This window comes from Microtus pennsylvanicus, chromosome 14, assembly GCF_037038515.1.
Source record: "Microtus pennsylvanicus isolate mMicPen1 chromosome 14, mMicPen1.hap1, whole genome shotgun sequence".
Taxonomy (NCBI): domain Eukaryota; kingdom Metazoa; phylum Chordata; class Mammalia; order Rodentia; family Cricetidae; genus Microtus; species Microtus pennsylvanicus.
Window position 1 is genome coordinate 69,805,358 of NC_134592.1, and position 13,912 is coordinate 69,819,269.

Below are 13,912 nucleotides of genomic sequence, written 5' to 3' on the forward strand. Positions count from 1 at the left end.
CCAACAGAGATTCCCCAATAGTGGATCTTAATGTCAAATTCAGCTTGCATATTGATGCCGCCAGTGTAAAAGCCCTGTGAAAATTGCGCTGAACTATCCATATTAATATTCTGCATTTGCCAGTGCTTTGGGATTCTATAAAGTGTAAGGAAGGACACTCTAAATACAAAGTGAATTTCTAAGTGGAGTTGAGAGGTTCAATCAATTCCCTTGCATCAGCAGCTGCTTTTCTTGGAACTGCTCATCCACAAGAAGCTGGGTAGTGTTGCTGCCTCACCTGCTGGGAGCCCCCCGTAACTGAGAGTCAGAAAGAGCAGAGTTCTGTTTTCTCTTCTCTTAGACATTAGAGCTTGCTTGCCATCCTCTCTCAGGCCTGCCACCTCTAAGTGTTGGGGTTTCATACCAAACAGATGTTGTTCTAGACCTAAATGTCTTTAAGAAGAGTGATTTGTGGAATTATTCTCAAGGAGTAGACATACTTGTTAAGATGTCCTTGTTGCACTGTCTGAACAGGTAACGTCTAGAATATCTTTAAAAGTTGAATTTGGCTTTTTTCTCTTCACCATACGGAGCCTGGATTATTGATGAAATGCTGAGCATATCTGAGTATGGAAAATCATAAAAGAAACATTATTTTTAAAAGATAAACTTCCTGATTGGTTTCAGTATGTGTCACGTTACTCTGGAATTGGGTAGGGATGATGTACCCTTTAACAACTTTATCTCAGGGTGGAATTCATCAGAAACTTACCCAGTTTCATTACTTATCAAACTTCTGTTTAGAAATCAAACTGATCATGGGCAACGTCTGCACATAGTCTTCACAAGAAATTAAATTTGAACTTCTCCCTTCTGATTAATATAAATAGGTAATACAAGAGGGAGTACGGTACTGCACACCTCAATCACAGCGTGGGCAGTGATCACAATATTTAAGGGGTAACAGCAGGTGATGAATGTTTTAATTTACAGAGTTGGATAGACAGCTCAGCATTTAAGTGCACTTGCTGTTCCAGCAGAACTTGGTAATTCAGTTCCCAACACCTATTTTAGATGGTTCACAGTCTCTGTAACTCCAGTTGTACTGAACCCGATTCTGCATGTATGAAGCATACATACATATATATGTGCAGGCCCATACACATATACATAAAAGACAAATAAAACATGTAGCTTGTTTCCATTTTGACTATACGAGGCATATTTAAGAACTAAAATGATGCACTGTGTGGTGAGGTTGGATGACATAGTGGTTGGCAGCATTTCTTGGTGGAACAAGTGATCCTCCTAGTGACAAAATCTTCACTTGATACAACTGCTTCCTTAGACAGTGTGAGGAATAAAATCTGTCTTCCAGTAAGTATATCAGTCACATACTAGAGGAAAGGAAAGGCCATGATGGTTACCAAAGTTTAAATTAAATGTTATTGCATATGTATGTATGTATGCATGTATTATACGTGTATGTATATATAACTACAAAATACTAAATTTAAAGGTGGCCCTATGGATCAATATCTCTTCACTATTATGTAGCAGCATATTAATTGAGTAATGATAATTGCTTAAATCACATGTAAATTAACATCTACAAATTAATAAAGTTTTCTGTTAATGCACATTATTTTAGAAAGCGGACTCTGATTTCCATTAATTTTGACTGTTTCCCCTTGTCAAGCCATTACCATGACGGAAGAGATAAAGGCATCTCATGCTGTTTCGTCCAGCAGGAATACCCTTATTCAGCTGCCTAATCTCTTAGGTCCAAGCTCTTGAGGAAAAAGCAGGTCCAGTACAGATCGTCACTCTCCTCATTATGAAAGAAATAAACATACAATTCTAATTTAAGTTCACTTTCAAAGGCACACAAGATTGTCTCTCAACATGTCTTGCCTATTAAAAAAAATTTTTATGATGATAAATAAACCCTGGAAAATTCCTCCTCAGATTTTACCACCCGAAAATGCAGCTGTTGGCCGCCACTACCACGGCCTCACAGCTCTGAACTCACGTGCAAACCTCATCAAGGGCAGACATTTCTAATTGATTCCAGAAGGATTTCTTTTGCTTAGATCAGGGGGCAGAAGAAGAATAATGAGCAGCTTTTCAGAGGGAATTGGGGGTTAGATTGTTGAGCAGAGTGGGGTGGGGGCTTTGAAAATCTTGGGCTTGGCCCGAAATGCGTCGCAATTTTACGGTCCATTGGTCAGAGCATCTGGAATGAGGCATTCTGGCCTTGTGGTTAATGATGGCGCAACTAGTTTACAGACCATGGAGAGCCCAAACTAGCCCTGCCGTGTCCCTGTAGAAACCATGGGATGCTCTGTTAAATATCCTGTACTTTCTCCTTGTAGGAGGATTCCCTTCAGAATCTCGTTTGTAGAAGGTGAAATTCATCATGGATCCTCATGAAATCTATCATGGGTCTCCCCTATTTTCATCATTTTAAAAGGACACATGAAAAAGCAAAACACGAATTAAAACATGCATGTGTTTAATTTCATGTGTGTTGACAAGGTTTTCTATCACAAGTTTGCATTTGCTTTCATTTAAGGCCTTCTTGAGGTTGTATGGAGAGTGTCGGATGCTCAGGTCATAAATCACAGCACAGAACCAAGTACACACAGGCGAGGACGCACAATGGGAGGTTCTTTGTTATTTCAAATCAGGGACAGGTGATTATGTGGGAAAAGGTGTGTGGGAAGGCAGTCCTTTTTCAAAGCCAAGAAGAAAACCAGGAGTGATATGGAAATAATTTCTGTAAAGAAAACGATGTTTACTTTAAGCCTTGGTTAGGAATTCACCATGTTGTCCTGACAGCCTACACCCACAAGGAGTCAGGTAGTAGCCCAGCCAGGATAAATGCAGAGATGTTGAGTCCGAAGGCTGGAAAACACAAAGCTAACTTCAGGAATGCCCCTCTATTTTTATCCAAACAATATAATTAATAGGGATTGTATCCATTTGAGAACATACTCAAAATTCCAAGGTTTGTGATGTTAAACTAACTTCAATATGTTTGCCCTTGGCTGGGGATCATTTCCTGTTTTCAAACAAAAGAAAAAGACAAAATGAAGCAAAACAATCAAACACTAAACTAAAATAAAAATAAATACATGAAAACTTAGTTTAAAATGTTTAAAAGGTAAATGTTCCTAGATGGAAAACTTTCATTCTAACATCTGCAATCTGACAATAATAATGTATTTTTAACAGAGAGAGTAGATTTGTGTTATTTCAAATCTATATGACAATGTAGAAAAATTATAGGTAGTAAAATATCTTCGAGCATAAAACGCAAAAACAACTTCACTTGATGAATTCTAATGCTAAGCCTTTTCCAACAATGATGAGGGAAGAAGGGCAGAGTAGGTGAAAATATACATTATGCCCCTTTCTTTCGTGGTTCTGAACTAAGTTCATTCTCCACCTAGAAACAGGATCCCGTTTGAAGTAGCAAGTGGCAGCTTCAAGCTGGTTGTGGTCCTCCTGTCTCAACTCCATAAATGCGAGGCTCACAGGCCTCGGGCTGTGCACTTTACTTTATAAGTTCTTCATAAGATAATGCACAGAAAGCTATCAGGCATCATTATTTCCTTGGTTGCGACATCAGTGTTGGGAACTAGCACACAAAGTCCAGTGCATGACGAAGATATTTACAATCTGCTCTGTCGAAGTTACTGTATCCCTCTTTTTACAGGCAGAGGAATAAAATACTTCAGCGCAGTTTTATCTTATTTACCGTGATGAAAAGGAAGGGTGATGACTAACACATGACATAGGCAGTGTTAGCATGTATAGCTCATACAAACCCCCTCTGACAGATCGTCCTCCTCTATATCTTGATTTGCTGTGTGGAGGTGTGAGGTGCATCTGGTGGTCAGAGGTGGGTGTCAAAGTCTTCCTCTATAACTTCCTACTTGATTTTCTGAGACCAGGTCTCTTCATGGAATTAGGGGTTTGCTGGCTAGGCTGGATGTGTTGACCAGTGAGCTTCAGGGATCTTCCTTTCTCTGCTTCTCCAGCAATGGGTTACTAACGTGTGCTACCTTGACTAGCTTTTAATGTGGGCGGTAAGATCTGAATTCAGAGCCTCATGTTCACACAACCAGACTGTCTGTGGTGATATTTGATTTGTGCTATAACAAACAAAGCTTGCTTGAAGAGTAGAGTGTAGAACTAGCTGCTAGTTAGCCATAGACGCCAGACAGTCATGACACACAGCTTTGATCCCAGCTCTGGGGAGGCACAGGCAGATGGATCTCTGTGAGTTCAAGGCCACCCTGGGCTACAAGAGATTGACCCAGACTAAAAGAGAAACAGAGCCAGATGGTGGTAGCTCACACCATTAATCTTAGTACCTGTAAGTAAGATACCTTTAATCTCAGCACAGCACTAGGGAGGTTTAGACCTATATATAGATGAACAGAGAGAAGAACATAAGGCAGGAGGAGACAGGAGCTCAGGGTTAAGTCTGAGATTTCGTGGAGATGGCATTCATTCTGAGGACTTGTAGAGAAAGGAACCCCATTTGGTCTGAGGATTTCATAGAGATAACAACTAGTGACTGGCTGGTCTGCTTCTCTGATCTTTCAGCTCTCACCTCCTAATATCTGACACCAGATTTTAATTACCAAGGCCAATTAGAAATCACGCTACAGCTGTCAACCAACAAGACTTCTTTTCTGCTCAAGGAAGGTTCTTTAGGGAAATGTGAGAAAGGTTTCATATCATGACCACACTCAAACTTCTGAAAAGCAAAAACAAGACAACCAAACAGAAGAGTGCTTAAAAGACATGAAAAAAAAAAACATAACACAAGAAAAAACAAAAACCAGTAAGCATGATATAATGATCTCCTCAGTACTAAGCAAAAATTGTAATTATGGATAAAGTAATATACTATTTAATATTCTAGGTGGATAATAAGTAAGAAATCTGAAAATTATAATTTCAGTGGGAAAAATTTACACTTTATACATACTTTGAAAAACAAGTTAGCTTTATTTCAAATTTAAATACACACTTTTTACAGTCTAGAAATTTCATGCCTAGCCATGTAATCCAGGGAAACTCTATGTATATACACATGCGAAATGAGATTTCTACATTAATTTTCATTGCAACACTGAACCAGAAAAACCTAGAAATGAGCACTAACATATAAATATACCTTGATATAGATACATGGGAAGATTTTTTTAATAAGAAAATGAATAAACTACATCTAAATGAAACAGAATGATACATCTTAATCATATATTTCCACTGGAATATTTAGGGAAAGAAACCAAAGCCAGTATGATAACATTTTATTGTTACCAAAATTTTTAATTAATAAGGGCTTAGAGATGGTTTATTCTCATTAAATACAGATGGCTGAAAACCTCAAAGACAAGAAAAGGGTTGGCTTTATCAGGTTGTTCCCTGAAATTCATATGACAACATGATGCCACTAACAATTCTCTAGTGTTATAAGATTATAATGCTTTTCTTGACTGGGTATGTAGGGGAAGCCCAGCCCAATGGGGGGCATGTTCACCTCGGGTTAATGTTTACATATAAATCTGGCGGGCATGAGCCCCGCTGGTCCTTTTGTATTTCCTGCCCATCGCTGGATCCCTGGTGTTGTAAGCTATCCCTTCATTAAATTTTGCTGTTTCATATTAAGCTAGCCTGGTTATTACACCGCATCAAGGGTACACTAGTTTATCTTTTAAAAATAATTTAATATTTTTCAAATATTATAAAAGGCTAAAATTGTGAATACATGTAAAGGAAATCATCAACCAAATTTATTATAATTGCTACTTATATATGTCATAAAGTAAACTATGATTATAAAGTATTTAAAGTCTGAATAATATAAAAAGGAGCAAAATAAAACTGCATTAATTATGAATATTTATAATGTTCATAAATTTGGCTGAATGTGTTTTGGCTTCATCTTGAAATAAAAGTTTTGTGTTAAAAACCATAAAGAGTATCCTAACGGAAATTGGCGGCAGCAGCATCTTTACGTGCATCATGAACAGACAAAAAGTTGAAATGTTTTGAGATGACCGACTATAAACATGTTTGTCTAACTTCAGCACTACAGCCACACGTTAATCATCACTGTGGTATGGACCCACCCACGTGACAAGTAGATATGTTTTTCATGCCCATACTTTCACGTATGCTTTTTTGACAACTCATTTCTTCCACACAGCAGAAACTCAGGTTCCTGTCACCCATTGAAGAGCATCTCTTTGGTGATCTGTTTGATGGCTAGATGTGCTCAAAGAGTGAGTTCCGCCACAGCCCACCTTGATGGAGTGCGGCAGAGCTGCACTCACGTGACCTGGCCTTGCAAACTGGACAGGAAGGAGCCACGTGGAGGTAATAGTGTCTTCCCCCAGGCTCCCCCCGAGCCACTCAGATCAGTGGACCCTTGATGTTTAGTGCAGTCTGGGAGGAGGCTCGGGGGAAGCAGCAGAGTAAGCTACACATGACTGTGAGAAAAGTACATATTAATTTTTCTGAGGCCATTAAGCTTTGGGTTAGGGAGTTACAGAGAAACTAGTAACAGCAAGAAATGCTCAATTTTACTGTATTAAAAAAATGTGGAGGTAGCAAAAGAGCAGCAATGAAAAACTCTGTAAAAACATGACACTGCTCACTGCCGAGTCTTCTGATAATGTGCATTTTTCTCAAACACATGGCTGAGAAGAACATCTAAGGCTACATTCCTTCCAGTGTGAAATCAATACATCAGTCTTCTACGTAGATTTTAAAAATCATATCTATATGCCCACCTCAGTTTTGTTGAGTGGCATCTAATGGCAGATGCTGTCATTACAAATCCAATATTTACTGAATAAATGAATATTAACCAGTCCTCCTGCTGCTGGGAGGATTGCCTTGCATTTCTGCATGCATCGTAACTGACGATCAATGTACACATTTTCCTTAAAATTTTATTAAAAAAACTGAACTTTCTAGCCAAGATTGTGATGGGAAAAGCATGAATGATAAGTAAGTATGATGCTAAGATCTGAATCGGAAAACAAGAAATTTGCTTCCTAAAGGGTGAATGAAGTGCTCACTAAAGCTGCTGTGCACAGGGTTTCAGGCAGAACCGTTAATCAAGTGGCTATTTTTCTCCCTACGGATTATCTCTGTAAATACAGAAAGGATTTCTCAGGCTTCCCACAAAGTCCTTTCCCACGAACCCTCAGAACTCAAATGACACTCTCTCAACTCAACAGAAACTTCCAAGGTCCCCAGCAAGGATGTGTCTCTATTGTAGTATATTACTTCGAGATGTGTTCCATTTGTTCATGCTGCAAGGATGTGCTGCATTTTTTTCTTGTTGCATTTGTTTAACTCTGTAAAGTTGTGTCATTTTGCCTGTCTAAAACACCTGATGGGCTGTTAAAGAGTTGAATGGCCAGTAGCGAGAGAGAGGGGAGAAAGGACAGACAGGGCTGACAGGCAGAAAAAAAAAATTAGGAAGAAAATCTGGGAGGAAGAAGATCAAGGAGAAAAAAAAAGGCCTTGCTAGTCACAGAGTAATATTAAAAGTAAAATATACAGCAGTAAAGAAAGAAAAAAAAAGCTAAAAGGCAAAAGGTAGACAGGATAATTTAAGAAAAGCTGGCTAGAATAAGTCAAGTATATGCCGGACATTTATAAGTAAAAGCCTCCATGTATTTATTTGAGAGCTGGATGGTAGGGTCCCCCCCCCAAAAGTAAAGAGTAAAATAAAATCCAACTGAGCATCTCCTATCCAGCTTCTAAGTAACTCCAATCTATGTGTCATCTGACAAAGAAAGAGGAGGGCAAGGCATGCCTCAAGTTGACCCTTGGCACGCAGCAGTCATGTGAGAGAACACAGAAAGGCATCTCTGGGATCCTGAGAAATACTCATTTGTCTTCATTTTGTTTGTTTCTATTCCACAATTTAAATAAGATTTTAAAATGCAAAAGAGAGATTGGGATGGAAATACTAGAACTTGAAGTGTTTTTTTGTTGCTATGTCAAAATATCTGAGATGAACAACTTTAAATAGGAAAGATATGTTAAAATCATTTACTTTATAAAATTCAATAACTTGAATTTATGTTTTGGACATTTCTATGCCTTAGTACTCTATATCTACTATAGCAATGAAAAAAGTGTTGTATGAAATAAATACATTTATATTTTATTGAAAATAGTTTTATTTTATGCAGTATATTTTGATTATGATTTCTTCCAGCTCCTCTCTGACCCTCTCAACTTTGCCTCCCATCCAAATCCACACACATTCTTTCTCTCATTAGAAATGGCATCATGAAATTTTCAGGGGAAACTTGGTGGTAAGAGTATGAGATATTGGACATGTTGCATCCACAGTCAAGAAGAAAAGAGAAATAAATGCTGATACCTGGCTCACCTTCTCCATTTGATTGACTCCAGGTAACCAGTTTAAGAAGTGATGTTGGCCATACTAAAAGGACATCTTTCTACTCCAGTAGGCCCAATTTAGAAACTCCCTCATAGATGTTCCCAGATTCTGTAGGATTTTCCTTCTGTACCCTGTAAATATGTGTTTTCCTCATTGGTTAATGATAAAGCCAAATTGACCAATAACCAGGCAGAATAAGACTAGGCAAGTCAAACAGAGACACAGGGAGAAAGAATGAGTAGAGTCGGGGAGATATGAGCCAGTTGCCAGAGGAATAAATTGTGCTAGAGAACTGGCAAAATGTAGAGTAATGAAAATGTATATCAACAGAAATAGGTTAATTTAAGTTGTAAGAGCTAGTTAGTAATAATCCGGAGCTAGAGACTGAGCATTCTGTTACTAATATAAGCTTCTGTATGTTTATGTGAGACCAGGAGGTAAAGAAAAAAAAAGTTTAGCCTCTGATTACAACCAGATATGTGTTTCCATGGTGATTCTAAATCCTATCCAGTTGACAAGATTAACCATTGCGAAAATAATAAAAGGACATCCTGAGTTGGTGTGACAATGAAATGGGAGCTTTTGAGTAGTGTAGTGAGAGTTATAAACATATACCTCTGTTAAAGCCTGTTTAAAGGGTGGGTACCATTTAAACATAAAGTCTAATGTCAGCGTGAGTCTCAGCCAAAGAACACAGAACTGGGAGTTTTTGTTCCACTGCAATGTTTTTCCTCCTGTCCATAACATTAGACTCAGGCTTGGCTTGTGGATATTGAGGGAAGTTACCAATGAATTATTTCCTGGGTTCTGTATATTCATATCAATAACTAAACTATCAACAACAATAATAAAAATAAACATTTACTGAGCATTTGCTGTTAATTATTATGAGAAACATCATAGGTACAATTTTCTCATGTAATCTTCAAAATTTAGTAGATTTAACTATTCCTTCTTCCTTTTATAGGTAAGAAGACTGGTGCCAAATATATAAATCACCAAGTAATTATCCAATAAGTCATACTAAAGCCATTCTCATGGTGAGAGTCAAATTCAAGCAATGGTGTATCAGAGCTCAAATTTTAGCTAGGCATTTCAATGTTAAGACCGAAGTTTTAACATAGCACATCATCACTGTAGTTTGTCAGAAACAATGCTCTGCTTCCTGCCATGCCATCTGAAACTCCAAATACAATATGTTTTCATAATCATATGGAGAAATGATGTTGACATAAAGAACAGTTTACTTCCAGAGCACTTAAGAATAGCTCCCACAATATACACGACAGTAGGTTCTTTAAAAAGGATCTTAGCATTTCCTGCTGGAAACTGAATATATCACTCATTTAGAATATGAACATTCTATCTCATTTGATTTTAGGGCTTTTCTGCCATGTATGTCTGAATTTCAATGAAAAGTTAATTCATGCTTCAAGATTATATTATGTATAGAACACTTTTACACACTAAGTAAATATGCAAGCTCTAGTGTCACTTACGTGTAATGTGGATGACTGAGGTCACAGAAAGCGGATGAAGTTCTCAGTGAATATGTGTGTGTCGGGGACATGAAAACTGCAGTGTCAAAGATTCCCCCAAGGCCTCGCCTCATGGGGTGACAAGGCCTCCCTAGGTTAGGAGCAGAGGACTGGTACAGAATTGTTAGATTTTACAGACAGCTGACCTTTTGCTAAAGCCAATGTTTGCAGGAACTGTCGATCACAACTGCCTCGTCAGGGATGACGGTGACCTTCCTATCAATGTTAGCTAGCCTATTCTCTCCTCATTCATTGGCATACAATAAACCCATTTCCTCTGTCAGCAATGGATAATAAATGTGCTAAGTTTCTGGGCTGCTAGTTCACCTCCATTAGCCTTTCTATGTGTTTGTTCTTTCTTTAGTCCTTTGTTGCCCATTCAGGTAAAGTTCAAAGTTGTGCAAATCATGGTACAAAATTTTGATACCAAAATTTTATGTCTCACTATTGAATATTATATATATTATATATTAAGAATAAAATATATTTGAGAGCTCAAAAACTGTAAAGGTACTAAGTAACATCAATGTAATAAAGAATTGTCCGTTTTTGCCTTCTAACCACATAAGTAGCTTTGATTTTCCACAGTAAACTGTTACGTTCTCCTATGTTTTCTAAAGTATATGAAAAGCACTTAATAAAATACATTAACTCACTTCTTTGAAATCTTCTACTGTCTGTATTTTTAGAGTGACACCCATCGTTGCATTGCATATTTACTGCAGATAATTTATAATTTTGAGACCAGTCCTAATGGGTTCCCGATTTTTATATTCTAGATACTGGTTTTATATTATGAGTTTGACATAATCGTCAAACAGTCACTTGTGAGTGGCATTAGGTTACTCACAGTTTTTGTGCCATTACACATGCTGGTACCATGAGTTCCATTACATATACATCAATCCATGCATGCATGCCTATCATACCTACAGTATAAATTCAACATACGTGAGATACTTAGTCAAAAGTAGACATGTCTTTACAATATCAAACTGCTTTAAAAGAAATGTATCAATATTAGAATCACTACAAAGTGTGTCTCTGTATTAGCTTATGTGGTAGCTAATTTATGAAAAAGGAGACACGATTAAAAAAAGGACACCATATCTGTGAGGCAGTCCCCTAACTGGAATGGGAGGACCTAGCTCCGTGTGGGCCCTGGGATCCCTAGACAGATGGGCCCGAGCTATAGAAGAGGGGTAGTAGCTACTCAGGGAATCAAGCCAGGAGAAAGCACTGACACACAGCTTCTGCTTTCTGCTCTGCTCCTGCCTCGAGCCCCTTTCTGACTTCACACAGTGGTGTGCAATTATCTGGAGACAGAAGATTAAGCCAGTTCTTCTCTCCACAATTTGTTTTTGGTCAGTGTATTATCACAGCAACAGAAAACAAACAAACACACTTTGTCCTTTGATAACGGGAATCTTAGCATGTACGACGACTCCAATAAGCTGCCATATTGCATATTTCCTTAATATTGGTATATTGTTCAGGAACAAAGTTCTAAATTTTAAAGAGACCTAATAAACACAATTGATGAGTAAAACTGTTCAGGGATTTCCTGAGTAATAAAAAAAATAGATACCCTCAAATTTCTGAGAAAACTGTCCTAATCATCAAATATAATATCAAAACACATCTTTAATTTTAACAGTCTCTTTGCCTTAAACTTTTCATTTTCATATAATTATATCCGTTATAGGTGATGTGCAAACATCTCAAACACTTTTCATTTTCAAAGCTTTCATTAGAAGAACTAAATGGCACCATCCTTCTTATAAAGTCATACCTACCACTAAGTACTTGAGGATCTACAGAGCACCGTGGTTTTCTTCAAAATGCCCCACAATGCATTTTCCCCCATCTCTGTGATTTAATGATATCAACCAAAATTTTGGGATAAAACTCGATGACTCATCAACAATAACTAACTGAAAGTTTTATGAATCACAATTCAAGATATATTACACAGAACAAAAAACTTACTACAAATTCTGGCCACGGATTCAATAGAGAGAAAACATCATTGAATGAGTGGATTAAACAGTTCAGCTACCTACACCAAATGTCTTACCTCGAATACAAATGACAAGGATGGAAAAAGAGGCTTTAGGTGACCAAATCTGAACAGGGTTAGGAACATCAGGCATCGAAGAGTTTCCAGAATAGCTGCTGTGGGTCTGAAATAGCAGGGCGTTGATATCCATTAGTTGTGCATACAGTGGCCTCGTCCTTATGTCATAATTAGCATATCAATAACATTTACTTTAGGTTTTCAGGACAGGCAATGTATTTTGACATAATTGAGTGGTATGTCCCCGAAGTGCTTTGAACACAGCCTTAACTAAGCAACAAGGTGTGTCTTTTAAGAAAAACCTGTTTTGTCTACTCATTGTTGAGTTAAAGCAGTGATGAGCGATAGTGAAACAATAAAGTGTTCAACAACCAGAAATGAAGACTGTAAGGCCTGTGAGACTCTCCTCAGTAGCCCAGAGTCTTCTGATGGCTTAGGGAAAGCTGATGCAGCTAACTCATTGAAAACAAGGGCATTAGGCACTAAGGTTTCATAAAACTAACTATGATACTCCATATTACATGGATATTTTTATTGTTATGGAAAATTCCTCTTTTGAATAAAGGAAAAAAATAACAAAAGAAATTCATGTCTTGCCTTTGATCCAAAAGGAATCCAATGGATGTCAAGGTCAGGAGAATGAAGGAGACCCTTAGAAGCAGAGTGACTTGGGACAGTGCCTGTTAAAGAAACACAGAGTTCAGTGGATCCTGGGGAGGGTGGGGGAGGGACATTAGGATCTCACATCGACATGGAAACACCGTGCACTTTCCTGCCTACCATTGTCACTCTCTGCACAAGGTGTGGATAGAGAGGAATAACTGCTTTGTCTACTGACACCACCTTATCAAACACTTCAGAAGGAAACAGATAATTTTATCATGAGCTTTTGCTTAAACTGTTATTTTGCTTGTCTCCTGTAAAACTTTGACTTTTGAAATTAGATGGAACATCAAGCAAGGGTAAGTGATTCACATCTGAGAGGTAAATATTACATTCTGGTATATATTTTCAGCATGAACAATTCCTTCTCATTTGAAATCTAAATTTTCTTTTTACAAGGAAATATATACAAAGGAAAAGTGCTCATTGGAGCTGTGCTGGTTAGTGAATTCTGCTCACCATATTCAAGACCATTCAGGATGGAGTTACATAGTCAAAACTCAATATCTAAATTATGTAGAATCTATAGAACTGTTTTAGTGAAATACTCCATCTACATATAACTATTTAATCACATCGGATTTAGATAATGACATTACTAACAATAATCAGTAGGACTAGTTCACAACACACATTATTTATTCATTCCACCTAATTTTGTGGTTTTCAGAAGTGTTTAAGATATCTTAGCTTCAAGTGGGGCTCGTAGCAACTCACAGAGACAGAAAGGGCAGTAACAGATCCTTGTGTGTGTCTGTGCTAGCGCCTCTGCATATATGGTAGGTTGCATACCTTGGTGTTCTTGTGGGATTTGTAACAGTGGGAGCAGAATCTGTCTTTGTCTTTTTGTCTGCCTTTAAGACCCTTTTCCGCCTACTCGGTTGCCTCATAAGGCCTTGATATGAGATTTTGTGTCTGATCTTATTGTAACTTGTTATCCCTGGGAGGTGAACTTTTTTCTGAAAAAAAAAATGGAGAAGTGGATCTGAGAGAGAAGGAAGAATAGAAGAATAGAGGAAGGGGAAACTGTGTTTGGGATGTAATACTATATGTATATATTAGTATTATATAAATAGAGTATATTTAAGAGTATATATATATATATAAATATATATATAAAATCTCAGTCTCTTAAATTTAACCTGTTTATCCAAATATTAATTTTCTTTAGTATTTTGATTATATTAAATATTAATACTCTGA

General features: G+C 37.5%; 1 protein-coding gene across 1 annotated transcript in view; it reads right to left on the minus strand.

Annotated features, from left to right (window-relative positions):
- Agmo (alkylglycerol monooxygenase) overlaps nt 1-13,912 on the minus strand; it is a 262,696-nt gene that overhangs the window by 115,736 nt on the left and 133,048 nt on the right. Inside the window, exons 11-12 of the mRNA XM_075947527.1 lie at nt 12,644-12,726; nt 12,047-12,152 (exon numbers count right to left, since the gene is read on the minus strand). Of these exons, the coding sequence (XP_075803642.1) occupies nt 12,047-12,152; nt 12,644-12,726 (189 nt within the window). The remainder of the gene's footprint in view (nt 1-12,046; nt 12,153-12,643; nt 12,727-13,912) is intronic.